Source organism: Lissotriton vulgaris, chromosome 2_1, assembly GCF_964263255.1.
Source record: "Lissotriton vulgaris chromosome 2_1, aLisVul1.2, whole genome shotgun sequence".
Classification (NCBI taxonomy): Eukaryota; Metazoa; Chordata; class Amphibia; order Caudata; family Salamandridae; genus Lissotriton; species Lissotriton vulgaris.
Window position 1 is genome coordinate 632189387 of NC_141687.1, and position 21048 is coordinate 632210434.

The 21048-nt window shown below is 44.5% G+C and overlaps 1 protein-coding gene across 4 annotated transcripts in view; it reads right to left on the bottom strand.

Moving 5' to 3' along the window:
• GALE (UDP-galactose-4-epimerase) overlaps positions 1-21048 on the bottom strand; it is a 182732-nt gene that overhangs the window by 19289 nt on the left and 142395 nt on the right. For all 4 annotated transcript variants that reach the window (XM_086955798.1, XM_086955799.1, XM_086955800.1 and 1 more), the window contains 6 exons: positions 20146-20259; positions 15524-15700; positions 14976-15089; positions 13764-13830; positions 3416-3501; positions 3157-3234 (listed from right to left, as the gene is read on the bottom strand). In XM_086955798.1, the coding sequence (XP_086811924.1) occupies positions 3157-3234; positions 3416-3501; positions 13764-13830; positions 14976-15089; positions 15524-15700; positions 20146-20259 (636 nt within the window). The remainder of the gene's footprint in view (positions 1-3156; positions 3235-3415; positions 3502-13763; positions 13831-14975; positions 15090-15523; positions 15701-20145; positions 20260-21048) is intronic.

Consider the following 21048-nt stretch of genomic DNA (forward strand, 5'->3'; position numbering starts at 1 on the left):
TGGACCCTAAAATCCCAACAGGGATTGTCTACAAATATGTAGAAGGTGATGATATTAGCAAATGGTTTACAGCCTTTGTGAGGGCTTGTCAAATGAAGAAACTCAGTCAGAAGTAGTGGGGCGCTATACACTGGAAGCTGTTCTAAGGAATGTGTAGGAATAGGCTCCTGATATAGAAGGAGGCAGATGCTGAGTCCTATGACCTCATTAAAGACATCGAGATTGAGAGCTTTAGACTCAAAGCTGAAGAGTACAGGATCAGGTTCAGGGAAACTCGTAAAACCTCTAATCAGATTTGGGTAGATTTTGTAGACTTCTCAGTCGAAACACTAGGTGGTTAGTTAAAAGGTAACAAGGTGCAAAACAAGTTTGAGCTTGATAATCTTATTATGAAAGAACATCTATAAAGTAACTGTGATTGCAAAAAGTTGCATCAGCACTTGGTGAACTTAGGCCCAGCCTCTCCCCAGGAATTAAGAAAGAAGTCGAGCCATAGAGACAAGACTATGGTAACTGTGAGATGCTGGCTCGACCTATACTATACCAAAAAGAGGTATGGTGTGTAGTGGGTCCAGTGGATCTCCAGTGGTTGTACAGAGGCTAAATAGATAACGCTAATGCTCTTTTTTGGGGTAATGTGGGCGAGCAGTAAGGGTTGTGTTAATGCATTTGTTGTATACACAGTGGCAATAAATGAGACACTCAATGAATAAATCTGAGATCAATTTATAAAAATTGCATTTTGGTACATTTATTTACGCAGACCACAAAAATGTCAAATACATTTTTAATTGAAAATACTTTTAAGTTTGAAAAGTGGACACTTGGGGCAATTTTCAGTTTTTGCAATCTTAACATATGGAGGAAAACAATAATGCATGTTACAGGTGAGTATGCAACTTAGAAATTCCAGTCTTCTGGCTTCAGGGTCAGCAGAGGGCAAGGTTCAGGTAAGCACAAACACTGCACCACCAGCGGCACAGGGGCGGTCGTGTGCAGAGGTCAAATCTGGAGGTTGGGTCCAATGTAACCCAATGGAAACTGGGGGTGCTTGCAGGTAAGTTAGCCGGCTGCTGGGCTCAAGCTTCTGAGGTTTAGGCAAGCACAGGGGGCCACAAGGGAGCACCAAAGATATAGCACCAGAGGCACAGGGGCGGTCGGGTGCAGGGTGCAAACATGGGGTTATGCGCCCAACGAAACTGAATAGAAGAACTTGTTTTGAAAACAGGCTGCAGGTGTCAAACCGGAGGCTGCATGAATAACACCAGCGACAACAGTGGTAAGCTGGGATGCTGTAGGTCACAGGGTCACAGTCAAAGAACTCTCCAGGGGCTTTGAGTGCAGGGGTGTCCTTTGACGTCGGGTTTCTCTTCTTGAAGCTGGTTGGGGGGAGCCTTTGGATTGACACTGCAGGTGTCAGGTGTCATCATGGAGTTCAGGATGGGTCAGTCACCGCTGAACTTGGACTCAGGATTGCTGGGGAACCTTTTGTGGACTGGTGGGCCACGTGGACTCCGGCTGGAGGCGTTGGGTGCAGTGTGGTCAGGGATCACGGATCTGGAGGGCACCAGAGTTCTTTGTCTTAATTTCTTGGGGACAGGACCCCTGGAGTTCTGGTCTTTGTCAAAGGAAGGCAGTCCTCCCAGAGTTTTGGAGGTCACTGGCTGCAGGACAGGCGTTGTCTTCAGTCTTCTCTGCAAGGCGTCTTCTTCGTCCTTTCTTCTTAGGTCAGCAGGAACTCATTTTAGGGTCTGGGGGAGTCACCTAAATACTAGATTTAGTGGTGTTACGGGGGTAGCAAGTAGGGGCCAATGGGTTAATTACCAGAGATGTCTACACCCACTATTATACCAACTTCTGTGGAAGGAGGGCATAGCCCTAGCTCGGATTGGATAAGTCCCACCATCATCAAGATGGTGGGCACTGAAAAGCGTGCTTTACTTTGCCTCTTCCACCTGTGGGGTGGAGTTGGGGAAGGAGGGTGCACCTCCTAAGCTTATTAAGTTTTCCCCTGGGTTCTCCAACCAAAGGTGGGGGTTTGAACGGGGGGTTGCCATCTGTTGCTAGCAGAAAAGGCTGGGGGTCGCATTACAAAGGCGGCAGGCCCCTGAAGCTTCCCTCTCGAGCACTGTGCCACCTCTGCCCAGGATGTGCTTTGTTTCTGCCCTCAGAGAGCGGGGGCTCTTGACCCAGAGGTCCAGAAACATGTCTGGTGATAGCAGACTGCCTAAAGCTAGTCTGAGACAATACCAGGTTTGGTAGGTTTTCTGGGGGCATTTCTGAGGTGACATCTGAATACATATTTCAATAAATCCCACACTGGCATCAGTGTGGGTTTATTGACAGGAGCAGTTTGGTACCAAACACTCTTGTGTTCAGTGAAGCCATCATGGTGCTGTTGAACTCGAGTTGCCCATGTTTCTTGCCCATGTACTCTCAATGGCTTTCCGGGCACTTCCAATCTTAAGGAATAGACCTAAATATTACTCATACAGATAAGCCCACACCTTAGATATAGGGCACCCTGTCATGGGCTTGAAAGGCCTGTTAAAGGGGTGACTTACCTATACCTTAGTCAGTGCTGGCTGGCAAGGTACACAGGCAGTGTGCCATGTTGACTTTGTCGTTTTTGTCTGAACCAGGGCATGCATGCGGCAGTGGCAGTCTACATGACCTAGGTGACCCTCTTCAGTCTCAATGCCCTAGGTACACAGGTACTAGTTAATAAGGACTTACAGGGGGCCTGAAGGGCCAATTGTTGAACGGTTTTAAGGAAGAAACACTGGCACAGGGAACCTGGTTGGCAGGGACCCAGCGCACTACAGTAGAAACCATATCATTTTCAGGGCTAAAAAGTGGGGGGCTAACCATGTCCACTAATAAAGAGCCAGCTTCCTACAGTGGGTCTGTGCACAGAAGTCGCAGATACCTGTATACATGATTTGAAACTGTACACAGAGGCAGCAGTGACAACAACAGTAAAAGCTAAAAATGGAAGTTGCACAAGCCCATCACACAGCATTCGGGTGATACTGTCGTAATTTATCAGCATAAAACACCTTCCTCATACAATTGACCACGTCTGCAACACAGTACTCTTCTTAAAGCTCATTACTGAAAGTATATTTTCAATGCTAGCAACTTCTCATTCTTTACCTGTTTCCCAGAAGCTTTTTCCATAGCCTTTACCATCTGGAGCACAGAATAGCCAGTGCCTGTCCCCAAGTTGTAGATCTGCAATGATAGATCAGATCAGTGAAGTGAGATTCAGTGCAGGGCCTAGAACACTGTATTGGAGAGCACATGGTTATGAGGGAACACTAGGGTGTAGAGGAAGGGTCACGCACTTATACTGAATTGATTTAATATAATAGGACAGAGAAGAACAATTAACCAATTCACTACCACAACTTACTTTGCAGCCGCAGTTTTCCTCCAGCTTCTTCAGAGCAGCAACATGACCTTTCGCCAGATCCACAATGTGTATGTAGTCACGGACACCTACGTAAAGAGGAAGCACAAGATCAGAGAGGTCTGAGAAAACTAGAGCATGCACTATAGGTCCGTGGAGCAGTGTGGATAAACGCTCTGTGATGAGATAAGGCAGCAGTAGTAACACCCAACCGCTTCCCAAAAGTAGCACAGACATTAACATTACAAACATAGCATGAGGGTCTGCAACAATGTCACTCAAGAACCAGCAGAGTTCGTAGTGGTGGCAGCAGAAGTGCACAAACTATGTCCTTTGACAACACTTTGTTTGTGTTTAAAAAGTTTTTAAAATGTGAACACTGCACTGTGTGAAAGAAACATCCGAATAAGAAAAGAATACTAATTTCAAGATATCATGAGTAATTTTTCTGGAATTTATAAGTAATATATGTCAGAGAACAGACATTTAGCCAAGAAGTATGCTCAGGAAGGGTCTAAAATGTGGCTGCTTCTCCTAGTATTAAGAAACACAAGCTCATGAACTATCATGTCACAGCTGATAGCTGGCCTGCTCACCTGTTTGGCTCCATGGGACAAGATATGCCATCCTATCCCAATCAACAACAAAAAACTGGCAAACTGTCTTTGGGCAGCAGTGATCTTACGCAACATCTCAAATATAGAAAGACAACTTTTCTGAAACATCCAATTTAAGAAAGTAACGTGAACATGCACAGATCAGCAGGTGAATGTCCAAGCTACAAAACAGGTGTGGAGTTACATGGGGTAAATTCCATGTCTGGGGCAACAAAGATACCACACTGGTCATTGAGTTGTGGGCAATGGGCGAAGGTTTCTCAATCCAATTCCAATAAGGGAGAAAACTCCAGACAGAAGTCCTCATTCCAGAGGGTGGGAGAAATGTGGAAGGTCCCGAATAATCAAATCGGATAGGACAGTACAGCGACAGGCCAAATTTCCTTGTGGGTTTGAACCATCTTACCAAAAGTCACCTCTTTGGATGACTTTTGGGGATTGGACAGTCTCAGGATTTCTCTGTTCGGAGATGTAGTGAAGAAGGGCATATTACAATCCTTCTCCAACATTAAAGAAGAATCTGGACTTTTCAAAACACAATTCTATTGATACCTTCAATTCAGACACGTCAATGCACCTTATCTATTGGGCTTAGATGATCTACCGGACATTATTCCCCTCCTGGTAAAATTGACTATGTCTTAGTTCTGTTCGCAAATTAAACTTTCCTGCATGTACAGATGTTTAATAACTCACCAGACACCTTTCCACAGTTGAGAGAAGCCTGGGAAAATGTTACTGGCCTCTTGGAGGACAAGCAATGACTTCTGACCTAATGACCCCAATGACATCCCAATGAGGCTCTGTGCTCAAGCAGATTTCAATTAATACAATTCAAATATATACATAGAATATACTTGACTCTGAAAGACTATGGTGCTTCCAGCAGGACCCAGGCCTGGGATGCCTTAGATGTTGGGCAAAGTCGGATGACTTCAATAACACTATTTGGGTTTGCCCACTTCAGCCCCATCTGGGAAGGGATATTCCAAGTATTTCAGGTGACACTGAAATAACAACTACACTTGAGCCCAAACCATGCTTTACTAAACATACTAGAAGACTAGGGCTTCATGAACTGGAAGAAGGCAACACCCCAGAATTTAGCTCAATCGGGACGTGCCATAGGTAGATGCTGAATACTCAAGCTCCACATATATGAGGCCAGGTGCTCTCCCATAAACGTAAGATCAGGGTCAGACGTGAAGGAAAGTGGGCGGATGAAGTAGACGACCAATGTCGCTTCACTCACATAAAAAACAATACAGGTTGGGATGATGCCTTGACGAACGCTGATCCGTATAACGCCGATCTGCTTCAGGAGAGACGATGAGGATATATGTGATGGACGCTAATTATGCTTTGAGAAACGTATATGCCTGTGCAATTAGTGCCACACATTTAGGGTTTATTTAAGTTGTTCATTGAAAAATATAAAACTTAAATAGAGATTTATTTAAAAAATGTCACAATATATCTACTTTCTTCAGCAACTACATTTTTAAATATGAGAGCAACTACACAATAGTAAAATACCTAGGCCATATTCTCAATCAATAAGTAATCAAGTGCAATGAGAGCTCCCAGCAGAAGCGGTGGGCCAGATGTAGTAACTTGTTTTGGCACTGGCTTCAGACAGACAAATGGCAATAATCGAGCTTGGTATGTTCAAAAGGTGATGAAGACAGTGTTTGCATAGAAGCTAGAAAACCATTATACCAGAGAACATGAAGCCTACTATGAAGTGGTACTCTGTTGGTGGAAACACTTCAGCCATGTTCAAAAGTGCAAGCTTGATCATTTTCAATACAAGAAGTGTAGGTGATTGGAGTCTTTAAGTATCGCTCATGTATAGCTGTTGATGGGAGGATCTAGAAGGTCCTTTTGGGCAGTCTGTTAGGGTATACACAAGTTAGAACTCCGGGTTGGCAGAGGTATGCACCCTGGCCAGGCAGGACTCGCCTCTATAGCCAGGGTACTAAATACACACTAAGCCTGTGCTCACCCTCTGGCAGCTTGGCACAGATCAGTCAGACTTATCTACAGAGACAATGTGTAAAGTGTTACACACAGTAACACAATGAATACACCACAAAAAGACTCCAAACGAGTTTAAAAAAATAGATTATATTATGAACAAAATAAGGCCAAAACAACTAAATAGTTGAAATATTTAATTTCAAAAGAAAAAGCTAGAAAATAGCACTTAGAAGCAAATAGAGCTTTAGGGGTCACTTGAGGTCATGCTGGACTGGGGCGAAGTCAAAGTTCGGGCCGACAAAGATGGTGCACCGGCCAGCTATTGGACTCACGCAGGTCCAGGTGAACAAAGTAACTTTCCTGGCCAGAACAGCGATATGTGTTGTGTGATGCATTATTACGGCTTCTGCAAGTCGAGAATGCATTGTTTTTTTTCCTCACATTGATGGTGATGGGTCGGTTCGTAGATGGGTGCTGGAGTTGAGAGGTGTCGAGCAATGTGATGGATTTCTCTAAGCAGTCAAGGGGATGCCTTGATCTCTTCAAGCTGCAGAAGAGGCAATACACTGCCTGATGCATCAATCTCAGGAGGAAAAGTGCTGGTTCTGATAAGTGCACCAATGTTATTCCGGCATTCGGGTCGAATCCCGGTTCTGCTACACGCAGACAGGAGCTGTGTCAAAGTCCATTTTGCAAGTATCTGGGCTGCTTCCAGTGAGCCAGGCGCAGGAGTATAGACTTTGATATCCTACATTCTCAAGCACCAGAAGGCAAACCAACAAGCCCTTGCAGCACACTTGGAGTGAAGGCAAAGTCCAGCTCTCCATCAGCAAAGTTAGAGGGCAGCAGGGTAAAAAGCAGAAAAGCAGACCTTCCAGATCAGCAGTCCAGCAGTGTCTTTTGAGCTGCACAGCAGTTCTTCTGGAAGAGCTTCAGTTACAAGCCCAGTACTGTCCGATTTTAGGGGGGTCAGAGATCCAGTTTACTAAAAGTGCCTTTGATGTGGGGGGAGATTGGGACTTCAAAGCAGCTCCTGGTAGTACACAGGTACTCCTTTCAATCCATCCTTGCCTGCCAAGCTTTCTATGGGGTGGGCAGTATATTAGCTCTTTGTGTTGGGACAGGACCTTACCTATTCAAAGATGTGTTAGCCACCCCCTCCCCATCCTGCCCAGACAGGGTCATTGGAAAGCAGTAGTATGAAGATGGGTACTCAGACCCACCTATCCTTCCTGTGTTTGTGGCTATTTAGTGGCAATGCATGAGGCAATGCACAAAGTGTAGCGTTCACCCACCCAAGACATATATTGGAGACAAGCTGCAAGGCACACAAAGCAGTAAGTGCAGAGAAACGCCCACTTTCTAAACATGGCATTTCTAAAACAGCAATGTCAAATCCAGCTGCACCAGTAAGCAGGGTGTATCATTACCGTTCCAAATATACAAAACATGAAGTAGCTACTCCTTTGTGATTAGGAATTATCACTTAAAAGTGTATAACGGAATTCCCAATGTTAACCTATGACAGGAGTAGGCCTCACAGTAATGAAAATCTAACATTAGCTGTTTGTCACTACCAGGACATGCAAAACATAAAAGTACATGTCCTACCTTTTACTTACACAGCACCCTGCCCTTAAGGCTAACTAGGGCCTATCTTTGGGGTGGATTATGTGAAAGAAAAGGGGAGTTAAAGGTTTGGCAAGTAGTTCTAAATGCAAAGTCGAAGTGACAGTACACTGCAAACAAAGGCACTGCAGTGGCAGGTCTAAGACAGGCTTGAAAGCCTACTTCTGTGGGTGGCACCATCTATACTGCAAGCACACTAATAGCTTTTAATTTACAGGACCTGGGTATTGCCCTGGGTATATGGTATACCACTTTAACAGGGACTTATAGGTAAATTAAATATGCCAATCAGGTATACACCATTTACACACATGGTTAGGTAAGAAGCACATGCATGTTAGCACTGGTCAACAGTGGTAAAGTGCTCAGAGTCTTTTCTACACAACTGTTAATTGAAAAAATATATTTTAACAGGAAATCGAACTGTATCCATCAATGTTTGTTGATATTCTGGTCTTTATGATGATGTAAGCTCCACCAGATAAGATAGTGATCAATCCCCCTTGCGTCCATGGCTGTTCTGTGAGAATACTTCACATTATCAACTCTGGACTATGGAACAGATGCTAATGAATTTGGACGCATCCCCAAAACTGGCATGCCAGACATCTTGAGTCCCATAAAAAGGGATGTCCACTACTGTTATCTGCAAGCTTTCCTGCTACACAATCGTCAGAAGCATGCCCATAACTGTACTAAAATGTATGGAATAAACTTCCAAAAATGGTAGAAGCAAATATTCAACATACAATTCCATTACCTTCAAAACCACTAAAGCTAGGCCATACATTAAGATGATAAGGGCTGTGACACCTGAGCATCTTCAAGGTGATCAACATCTCAGATTTTTAACCTAGAAACGCTGAGGTGGCTGGTCTGTGAAAAGTGCCAATGAATGTTAGGAAGAGGCTTTGAGAGTATGTCTCGGACACCAAATATAAGCTTGAGTGTTGCCCACAATTTCAGTTTGCAGAGATGCTGTTTTATCAACAATGGTTTTTGCATTCTGCAGCCAAAGTTCTCAAGCTGCTCCCTCTCTGTATATTTGTACACTGCGTATTTGAAAAACCATGTGGTTACACACACTGGGGCTAGTGGACTTGTAACTGCAATCCCTCACTTTTATTTTTTGAACACTTGTGGCAGTTTTCTAATGCTATCCCATCAAAGATTCACTGCTCTAATTAGCATTGTGTGGATTGTGTCTGGGGAATGTCCTCTGTTCTCCTATCAACGTGTAGTTGCACTGTCCCATCCAAGTCCAAATGGGGCTGCATGGGCTGTATCTGCAGTAAAGTTAGGTGTGAATTTGGTCCAGGTCTTTGCGGATTTTGGTCAGAGTCGGAAAAGATAATCAGTTCTCTCTCTGGCGTCAATGCACGGGGAACTGGTGAGAATTTTTGAGCCAGGTGAGAAATCAGGACAGGCACTGGCCACTGTATGAGGGCGGGCCCCTGAGGAGGGTCAAAAGGCAAAGTTGAGGTCAGGGACGAATCCTATTGAGGTAATCTAACTGGAGGTCTTGTTGGGTCCTTGGGGCCTATAGGCCTGCCAGAAGGAAGCTGTAGTGTGGCAAATATATGCAACGTGGCCTAATTAAAGTCTCTGAACATCTGCAGTGTCGCTGAAGGACCCAGTAATTTTCATTTGATCATAATGAGCTGAAGGATCAGTTCCGCGGTGGGTCCTAGATCCGGAGTCACCCTGACGTTTGTGCAACTCCTCCTGAAAAGAGGATTCAGAAAAGGGTGTGGTGATGAATAGAGTGTCTGAATTAAGCAGACCACTCTTACCCAGTCCAAAGATCAGGGCTTGATCCATCACCGTTTTTTAGCTCACTGCACCATCCCAGCTCAGAACCTGGCTACATGCAAATTAGTCTGACCCTGGCCCAGTGCATCATGGGAACAGGGCAGTCCAAACTACCAAGCCAATTCTTATACTGGGAAGGAAACAAGCTTCCGGGGACCGGTTTCTGGCGTTTCAGCCGTCTTCTGCCCGGCTTGCTTGAATCCTGATGGTGCAATGAGCAAGGGACTCACATCTGAGTAGTTTGGTCTGCCCTGTTCCCATGATGCACTGGGCCAGGGTCAGACTCATTTGCATATAGCCAGGTTCTGAGCTGGGATGGGGCAGTGAGCTTAAAAACGGTGATGGATCAAGCCCTGATCTTTGGACTGGGTAAGAGTGGTCTGCTTAATTCAGACACTCTGTTCATCACCACCCCCTTTTCTGAATCGTTTTTGGCCACTATAGGTGTGGCAGGGTATACTCAGACATGAGTCCCTTACTCGCTGCTCCATCAGGATTCAAGCAAGCCGGGCCGACGACGGCTGAAATGCCAGAAACCGGTCCCCGGAAGCTTGTCTCCTTTCTGGTGAAGAATTGGCTTGGTAGTTTGGTCTGCCCTGTTCCCATGATGCACTGGGCCAGGGACAGACTGATTTGCATATAGCCAGGTTCTGAGCTGGGATGGGGCAGTGAGTTAAATAACGGTGATGGATCAAGCCCTGATCTTTGGACTGGGTAAGAGTGGTCTGCTTAATTCAGACACTCTGTTCATCACCACCCCCTTTTCTGAATCCCTCCTGAAAAGAGGGGCTGAAAGAAGGGGAATTACGTATAAACTTCTTATATTTCTTCTTGGACTTCGACACACCTGATTAATTGGAGTGGGAAGAGGGCCTCTCTCTAGAATGAGAAAGAGTCTACATCCTCAACTTGAGTGAGACCGGCTGCTACGCACGTTCTGACAGGTGCTCAGCAACGTAGAGCTTGGTTTCGCTGTCTTGTGTGTCCTTCAGGTTTATCCTGGCGTTGTAATCACACTACTTTGAGTCGTGTGGGGAATACAGACAGCAGAGATATACCATGTCCGTCACCAACATTTGTTTAAGGCATGCAGTCTTTGCAGAGTTTGAAGTCTGTAGTTGTAAGGGGAGACATGTCCATTGCACACTGCAAAAAATGTGATAAAAATAAGTTCTGCCCAAAAGTTTTTTTTTAAATGAGAGAGTGAGGACTGAATCTGCTTCTGAAGGCATGGAATTGAATGAACTGACATTAGCACTGCATCTCTATGTGGCTCCAGTGGTTCCACATACAGCTATGTGGCGGCTCTATGTGATTCCAACACCACCTACTGGCACGCAAGAGAATTGTTGAGAAAAATCTTCAGATCCAGTCTGGCACTTGAGGGTATTTACAAGTTGAGGAATCTGCAGACAGAAGTATTCATCAGAAATTAGGTGCACCCAGTAGGTACAACATATTTTGCTCCTGAGACCATATTCTGGCAAATTCATCAACATTTGTGGCAGCATGTTTAGTACAGGGTGGAAAATTGCATGTCTGATGGCAATACTGTATTATTTACTTCAGCTCTTAGCCATTATCTCATTGCTGCATTTCCATTACACAATGTACTTTTTAGTCTGAATGCTGCTTTTAACTTAGAGACTAAAGAGTGTGAATCTGGCTGCTGTGTGACGACATGGGAATGCTTGGTAAGGTCAGAGGAGATGACAACATAGAGAGCACTGTAGTAGTCTAGTTTGCTTGTTATCAGGGCCTGGATGACTGTTCTCTGGGTGGGACCACTTGTGGGTCTTCTTGAGGAGTTTGAGGGTGTGGAAGCAGGAGGACACCAAGGTGTTATCTTTGTTGGTCATCAAGAGTTTATCCACCATTATATCAATGGTCCTGTCTTGATCGGTGGAGTTGGGTGCTTTACCAAGTTCAGCTGTCCACCAGGCTGAATTCCAGAGAGTGATGTCCTTTCCGAAGAGTACAACCTCTGTTTTGTCAAAGATGCGCTTGAGAAAATTGATTTTCATCCAGTTGGCAACTTTGAACACGAAGGTGGCTGAGGTGTGGGACTTGTTGTCGGAGAGGGAGAGGATGAGTTGGGTGTTTGTGCATAGGAGATTACGGTGATACCATGGGAACTGATGATGCCAGTGAGAAGAGTCGTGTGTATGTTGAAGAGGGTATGACTAATCGTGGATCTCTATGAGACTCTGCAAACCAGGTTAGTGGCCGTGAAGGTGTGAGGTGACAGGCTGATCGACTGTGTGCGCCCTGTGAGGAAGAAGCAGATGCACTGGAGCACAGGTCCTCTATTTCCAGAGTATCAGATGCTTTAGATGAGGAGGTGATGTGAGAATGTGTTGAAAGCAACAGAGAGGTCGAACAGGCAAGTATCGTCTTTGGTAGCTATGATGATTTTAGCTGGGTAGGGACGCATGGTGTAAAATTAGTAGTGAGCCTGTATCTTCGCGTCTCTGCCTATGGTTTCTTCAGGAAGAGACGAATGGTGGCATGTTCTCAGGCTTCTGGGAAGATAGCGGAGGTGAATGGAGTTGAGGGTCGGGGTGAGTGCAGAGCAGAGAGGGTTGAGTTCTCTGGTGAACATTAAGGGCGGGCAGGGGTCAGTAGGGTCTCCAAAGTGCATGGATTACATGGCTAAGCCTGCATTCATTGTGGAGATCACAGGTCAGCATGCCAGGCTGGTTCCAGGGTGGATACTCTCATTGGGTTGTAGAGCAATGAGGGAGGATGGGTCCAATTGGCAGGTAAAGTTGTATTTATTGCTGATTTTGTTGTTCACGAAGTAGTAGATCTAGTTGCAGAGGTCCTGTGAAGGGGTAATGGTGGTGAAATTTGGTGAAGTTGGCAGCTGGGGAGGTGAAGTATTTTACAATTGTGATGCGAGTCCGTCTGGATGCTGTGTGGTCAGAAGTGAGTTAGGAGAGAGACTGTGGAATTGTGGGGTTAACAGGTGGTTGTTAAATGTTGTTTTGTACTTCATCATTGAAGGGCATAGTGTATTTTCTTTGGCAGGCTATTTCAGGGATAAGAGGCTGCCATCAGGTACACAATGTGGACACTCACCTTCTTAAAGACTTTAGATGTGTTCTTGGAAAGCCCTTAAATGTCTAAGTTAGCAACTTTTCTAGTTTCTTTGCTGCTCGTTGCAGTGGATTCTCAGGGAAGGTAATGAGAGTCTAAACTTCCTTCCAAGTCAAATGGGGGCATGGTACATCACCTTCAAATCTGCAGTACTATAAAACGTCTTTATCTGAACTACCTCTCACTCCCTCAGTTTTGTCCTTCTTACTTCTACCAGAAGATCATTCATGGAAATCAGACAATACATACATACCTTAAAATTACAAAGAGCACAGTAGACTTCCCTTTAAACAGGAGACAGGTGCTGCACACTCCAATGCTGTTAATACATTATACAATAGCCTGTTTTTGATTGCAGTCACATTAAAATGGATTGCACAAGTCTTGAATCTGGCAACTGTCTCCAGTTGCTAAAACAGCTTGCTGTAGGTATATTTGTAAGCTCCAGGGTAAAGTGAAATAGCAACCTCGTCACAATTTGTTACCAAGAATAGTTTTTCTAGCTGGATTCCACTCAAAACCAACTATAAATAATTAAGCCGCCTCCAAACATTTTAATTTCTATTCATGGGGGTGAAGTGGAGTGAGGCCTGTGAATGAGGATGTTTATATTCACAGGCCTCTGGTGGGTGCAATCAATTTCTCCAGTAGCAAATATGCTACTGTGATGGACACATCACCCAGCGCCTCCAGAATCTGGGACCCTACTCATGTATCGATCGCTAATTTAACAAGCTCTCTCGTCACTGGTGTCATTCCCTGGTAACCGGTTGCCTGCTTTGTCTCCTATCTTGTTATTCTAAATTTCTGTTGTTACAGAACCCACAGGTGCCCAGATTACTCATCAGGCAGGTTTTATGCCTACCCAAAATAAGCAAATTACTTAAACTGCTTTGTTCTGGGAGATGACATGGGGTGAAAAGTGTTTCTTTTCTTTCTATAATGGAAGAAGTCAAATACTGTCCAGTAAAGCGAGTTAACAAGCAGTGTCACAGTACACATACTAAAATGAATGTGTGTCAGTGCACATATATTAAGAAGAGTTCATGTCGTTCTTATGCTAAAAGCAGGACATCACCCTTCAAATATACACAGATGACGTTCAAGTATGCACACACATAAGAAGCAGACCACTGTATTAAACGTTACATCAACATATAGTACGTGTTTGCAGAACAGGCTTTACCAACAAAGAACCTTGCACCATTTTTTACCTGTTCCATCACATGTGTTGTAATCATTGCCAAACACACTAAGGTACTCCCGGCGTCCAATGGCCACCTGCAAAGCAAGAAACAAACACACGTGGTTAATAGTGGTCTACCCACAGTGGCATGTAACTGTCCATAAACCAAAAAGAATGGTTCAAAAAACGACGAAGAACCCAAAGGCTTGGCCACTGAGAATTGACCACATGGTGCTGTAAGCAGGAGGACTGAGATAGTATATAAAGGTTGGCACAACCAAGTCCTGTGAGTGACCAAACTTTGTTGCTTTCCAGGGCCAATATCTTCAGCTGCCACGCACCAGACTTGGTGGCAGCCCAGGGCAAGATTTGCAGCCACCAAGAGCCGACACTTGCAAAACCCCAAGGTGTATCTCAATGGAAGGAGGGCCTGGGCACAAGGTCAGGAATGTCACCTATACCACCGGAGTCTTCATACTAAGAATCATTCCCAACTACTCTAAATGTCACCTATACCACAGGATTCTTCATACTAATAACATCCTTCCCAACTACTATGTATCAGTAAATGCGGCACAAAACCACAGCACAGCTTTACATCACAAAATAAACTACAAATAGAGGACTTGGATTTAACACGGAGGATGCCATCCTTGATGAAAGACATCATAGGGAAGAGACATAAACACTGATGCAGTAGTATATTAAGATAATAAAAGAGACAAATCTCATAAAGGTAGATATAGAGAGGTTTCTATGTTGCTGAAATGTCAATTGTAATGTTGAATATTTCGCAATAATAAATGTATTAATGCCACATCTCTAGTTATTCGCGGAATATCTGCATTAAGTAACAACCAATATTATAAAAACAAATGACATTCTTTGGAAAACTTTAACCACATCATTATAATACATATTTTGCTGCATCCTTTGAATTGCTCCAGATTATTTTTATTAGAATATTACTGAATTTCGAGTAGTACTTTTTGAAGCAATGACATGCAAATCAACCTCAATAACGTAGAAAGCATTACTAAACATATTGCACCTCATAAATTACAAAAGTGCATGTAAGAAACAAAAGTACACAATAGCATCAAAGAATGTCTGCTTACATTTGGTTCGGGCCACGTGTAATATTTTTAGCACCAATAAGGATTTTGTTTCCATTTCTAGATATATACTAAATTCTCAACACAAACAACTGAAAATATCAAAACAAATTGATGTAAGATACCTGAGCGACATAAGGCATCAGATTGTTTGGGATTCCTTGAGGGTCTTCTCCAATCTTTCCAGAAATGTGAGCTCCAATCGGATTAAAATATCGTAAAAGGATTGCATTCCAGTCCTAAAAGTCCAATCAGGAAAACAAATCCACGGTTAATACAAGACAAAACCTGGTTGGGACAACATGAAAACAAACTTGCATCAATTTGAAACACTGAAAGATTAAGTGTACTTAAGTAAGTAAAAGATCAAACTGACTTCTAAGCCAAGGACAAAGGAAGGAAGGAAAGACAAGAAGAGAAACAGGAGAGAGACATTTAGAGGAAAACACACAACAATGACGCATATAAGGGACCTGAGGGATTTTGCTAGCTACGCTTTGAAGCTAGAATAAGCTTACAATGAGTTAGCTGTACACTTGTGGATGCAGGCCTGGCAACCTCTTGCTGGTACCTTGAGCAGCGCTTTCTTCATGGGTTTTTGAGCAGAGATCTTTTGCTTGGTGTATCATGCAGACACAGAGCAATCTCGGGCCACATCTTCCTTCATGCTTACCTTTTCAGCCTTGCAGAGGTCCTGGATCATCTCCTCAATAAAGTACTTGGTTTTCCCATAAGGATTGGTACAGCCACCCACGGGGTGCTTCTCATCGATGGGCAGATACGCAGGGTCTCCATAAACGGTGGCAGAGCTGCTGAACACAATGTTCTTCACTCCATGAGCACTCATTACCTAAAGGGGAGCAGATTTAGAAGCAAGGCAACAAACAGTGCTTGATGATAGAGAACGAATGGGTCGAAACATGACATAAAGCACCAGGGTCTGCAATATATTTTTATTTATTCGCCCTCCCTATACCCACGCACAACTACTATTACTTATGTGAAGTAGGGCCCATATCATCCTCGACAGTTTCAGCTAGTCTTGGCTTTTTAGTCGAAACTACTTTGCATTCTAGATATACTGTTTCTGAGACCCCATTGTAAGCATGGCTTAGAATTACTTTATACTAAGCACTGTTTTCTAAACTGATAAGATTTCTTATATCGAAAGGGGAACTAAGCAGCTGCTTGCCTAGTATCAGGTATGTGTAGGTCTAGAATGTTGATGATTGTCACCTGAGACACAAGTTCATTTCTACGTCTTTAAACGCTTGTTAGTCAGACTAATATCAACTAGAAGCAATATCCCAAACTGCTGTCATATTGTGTGCTCCTAAGTCCCCAAATACCAATAGACCATGCAGTCAGAGCAGAGTGCTTGGCACACACGAACAAGGGCTTCAGTATTCATAGCTACTGTTATGGTTAGGCGCTAGTTGCTTCCAGAAGTGATGGTGAACTCTTCCGTACTCAGAGAGTTGGGGTGTAGGTCTGTAGACCTCCCTGATGATAGTGAAGGACAGCGTCACGCTCCACGCATGCTTGGAGAAAGAAGACATCCTCCCAACATTCCATTTATTCGGAGGGGTAAAGCCAATCGCTGACAACTCCTAATTCCTACAGAGAAAAGATATGAATAGATTTCCTGGCAAATACTATGGAACCCGTGACACTAGTATTTGAGGTGTTCTTTCATCATGCAGCAGGCATGGCGGTAGCACCTGCTATTTACACTTTGCAGCCGCTTCATCAATTTCTATTTGTCCCCAGATTGAGACTTTTTTAATTTACTTATTAGGAGTGGTCTATTATGGTTTTGATAGTAAGCATGACACAATCCCTCTGTAACTAAGATTACACCACAATCGTTCATGGGCATGGCTGGGAGAGACTGAGCAGGATTTTGTCAGAACCTTAAGAAGAAAGGGCTCGAATTACTGTTCTCTACCAGATTACAGTACGTGACTTGCTCCTGGTAATCAGGTGACAGTCGCCAGATCAGAGCTCACCAGCCTAGTAGCTCACAAACCACCATAAGGAAACATTCATTAGGTGAGGGTCGAATTTACAACTCCCCTTGCCCAAAGTTGAATGAAGGACAGAGTCCACTTCTAAAGCCAGAAAAAAAGAATTCACAATACATCACGTTTCCCAGTCCTACCAGTTAGCAGTGTTGACCTATGCCACGTCTATCAGTGTGGGGATGCATGCAAGTGACAACTGCCCCCTATAATAAACCGTTTCAGTGAATATATAGCAATCTCCAAATATATAGATAGCAGTGTTTCAGTACGATAGCCCAGGCAGGTTACAAGTTCACAGGCGACTGACCAGGAACCCATGATGGGCACGTGGAACTGACAAGTGTCACCGTAGAACAGAAAGTTTTAACCAAGGCATTTGTTGGTGTGCTTTGATCCCAAACAGATTATTATATGTTTGAGGAGTTTTTCTGAGGACCCAGTATTCATGTTAACAAAGCCAGTCTCCCCCATCTGCCTCCTCTCTGTAGAGTATCAGTCAGTTCTTTTAGAATAACTGGGCATCCACCTCCCCAAATCCACCAATTTCCTCATTTGTTCAGAACTTTCTTTTGCTGTTCATCGATCCTTTCGTAATATCGTTCCTGTTAAAACCTCTAGCACCCAGTACGGTTCTCTTTATTTCCTGCCCTATCACCATTCTCCTTTCGTCACCAGACACCTACTTTCCCATCAGTTTTTGATGCTCGCAAGTCGAGCCCATCAGAGGTCCTATCTAATCATGGTCAGTACATGAACCAAGTGCAGTCCTCACATATTCTCTACACTACGTCCACAATGCAGTGTAACACCCAGGGCCCACTGCAGCTCTTTCAAGAAGGTGGGTCATGCACCAAAGCACCAAGATGCCCCATCCGAATAATACAGACAATAAATATAGCATAGCGTAATAATAAATTTTTTTTATCATTATAGAATTAATTGTTTCAAACATTACGCTGGCATATGACTTTCTACGTGCTAGTGGACTTCATCTCCTGTAACTACAACTCTGCACTCCCTGTACATAGCAAAAGTTAGCCCTCAAGGAATGAGGCTTCTTTTTAAAAAAATCTTTTTATGTCCTCATTTTGCCGGATACCTTGCTGGGTTATACTCTAGTCACTCTAGGTCATACTATGGGGAACCGGACCGTAGACCAGGGGTCTCCAAACCGGTCCTGGAGGGCCGGATCCATGCCAGATTTTTAAAATAACTACATGTATCTCAATGGGGATATCCAAAAAATCTGGCATGGGAACCGGTTTGGAGACCCCTGCCGTAGACCATAGAAGAAGACCAAAAGAGGAGTTCCCACAAGTATACAACTGTTTCCAATTCCATCTCCTTTACTAACTGAGCCTGCCGGAGAATAGGAGATAATATGGCCAACAGAGTAGGTGGCATAATCATGGGACTCACGTTTCGTTTTCTCTCCACTTTATCAACGTAGCCCACTCTTTCTCTCTGCTTTTTTGGTCATACGCCATATCGGATTCACTAACATATATAATACTCCTGAGGCACTCAGAGAAAATTGGATGATTCCCAGATTTCCATAATTTACAAATCTCTTGTCTTGCCAACAGAACTACATAAAACTAAAATTTGGATTTTTCAGCAGTAATTTACGCTTCTTGATCCAAACTTAGAACTAAGAAAATTAAGCATATTCTTACTTTTAGTTGTATCCCAATGGTCTCTCCCAAAAAAAGACACTTATCGAATCCTAAAAAGGGACTATTTTTGAACATGACAAACATATGTGTATCAGCCGCCGCTGCTTGCATACACCGGGGAAAGGTATAAATGTTACCTGTGACTTGAGTTTTAAGGGGGACCAATAAACTCTAAACGTGGTGAACAGGAGATTCGTTTAAGTGGTGCTGATTTTACTACTTTTCATAGTGTAGTATATGAGTTGCTCTACATTTGCATCAAGTCTCGATTATCGAACTCTTCACCCCACAATTTAAAAATGTCATTCTCAATCTTTCCACTAGTCTCCACGAAGGCCCAATACCAAAACGATGTTTCCTTTCTCCACTGACCAGTTCTCATTACTTGGTTGATTTTAGAATCCGCGATCTCTACCCAGTCTTGCGTTGCCCACCAGGAACTCCGTTGATAGTATTTGAACCTTGTCAGCAGACCATTGGTACAGTTGCTCAATGCTTCCCAACGCGTCAAATTTATACCGACCTTAAGGTCTGCCCAGTAGCAAATACCTCCTGTTTTCAAAGGCTGACTTAGTTGATACCTCAAGCATTCCGGCGTACTTGTAGAGTCCCAAATTGGAACCAATGATGAAAAATATGGGACTTTTAGAGTTTTTCGCACATACATCCACTATTCTAGTGGTAGATGAAGAGTTGGCCAAGCGTTCGGAAGCGGAACCTAGTAAATAAAGCACACTGACCAGAAGTCCACAATGCCCTAGATTCTTCTGAGTCCATGATTATAATAATTTGCAATGCACTTAGTTTACCCATTACCACCATGCCAGTACCATCTATCAAATGCGGCAGGACCACATCGCAAATAGGCCTGGTGGAACCCAGCGGAGAGGGCATGGCGCAGACAATTACTTTCTGCGCGGGGTCGTTAGATTGTTAGGGAGTCCCTGCTTTCCTGGACTAGAGTTGCAGAGTAGGACTCGTCTGGTAGCATGCGATGACAGTAGCCATGCTCCCCATCCATGAAGGATTTCAAGTTATAGAGCCTCTATGTCATATGTACCACCGAAGATCCAGATCTTATGTCCTAACAAGTAAAGGTCTCCGTTTGGGGACAACATAAATCAGTAACTTGCCCACAAAGCATAGATCGCAGGCGATACCATCCGTGCCAAAGAGCCGGGAACGAACTCCCCAGAGCCACGAGAACGGTTCCAATAGTTGACAGGAGACATTCAAATACTTTGTCTAACTCTCACTCCACATCCCATCCAACCCTCTCATCTACCATACACACACACACACACACACACACACACTATTCTACAGTCTTTTCAAGAACACTTTAATGGGTGAAGATCGCATGGTTTAGATATAACAATGAACAAGTTAAAATAAAAGTCGCACTTGCACTGCTTGCGTCATCGGGACATAAATGCCACTTACCAGCTCAAGCCCAGGTGTGCCGAAACAACTCAGCCGTATATAACTACAGGAATGAGTACATACAAGTACATGCAGCAAACCCTCCCTTCATTCGTGCACACACTGCCCGGGGGTGTCGCCCAGAGTTAACCCGCGCAGCTCTCGTCACTCACCTCCAGGAGTCGCAGAGTCCCCGTCACATTCACCTTGTAGTATTCGAGGGGCTTTTCCACAGATTCCCCCACGGCCTTCAGCCCGGCAAAGTGCAGCACAGCCGAGAACTTGTGCTAAGGTCAAAGAAAGAGAGGCCCGTGAGACGTGGTCTACAATAAAGTGCAGTCGTTCAAAGCGCTGCGCTGCCCATCAAGGGCACCGGCAAAGTGCATGCTACTAGCTGAGACACTGCAGCTCACAGGTCCAGTACTCTCACCCACACTGGCGCAGTGCAGCACCTTAGTCAAGTGTCCGCTCACTCAAACACTAAAACCCCTTGCTGTAATGCCAGATCGATGGACAGTAACACTGCAGCATCTGCTCCCCTGCACCCGCAATGCCCCGCACGCTCCTGCCATTCACACAGAGCAGGGGCAGCTCTAGGCTCATGGCGGCCCTGGGCAGGGAGCAAAGGTAGGGGGCCTCGGAAGAGGGGGAGCGCAGAGGCCAGTGAAGAGGGGGGGGGGGGGTCAGGGTGTTTGGAAGTGGAACAGAGCCGTAGGCTGCCAAATCCCTGCCAGGGGCCGCCACGCAAATATGTATCCATCCTCAGAGGATTATTATATTAAGGATATATATTGGAGTGGTGGCCCCTGGGGTTTGGTGGCCCTGTGCAGGTGCAGAGCTTGCACATGCCTAAGGCCGCCCCTGCACAGAGACACTGGCGACTCCCTGCTCTAGTGTACATTCATTTAATGCCTGCTCACCCATATTAATGCCCAGTCCAGTGACCGGCCTCCACACACAAATACAGTAGCGCCTTGAATCCAGGCTAATCCGCTCAAGCCGATGCACTACAGCACCTGCGCCTGCTCGCTCGTCCACAGAGGAACCGGGCAGCGTCCCGTGTCGATGCTCAATCT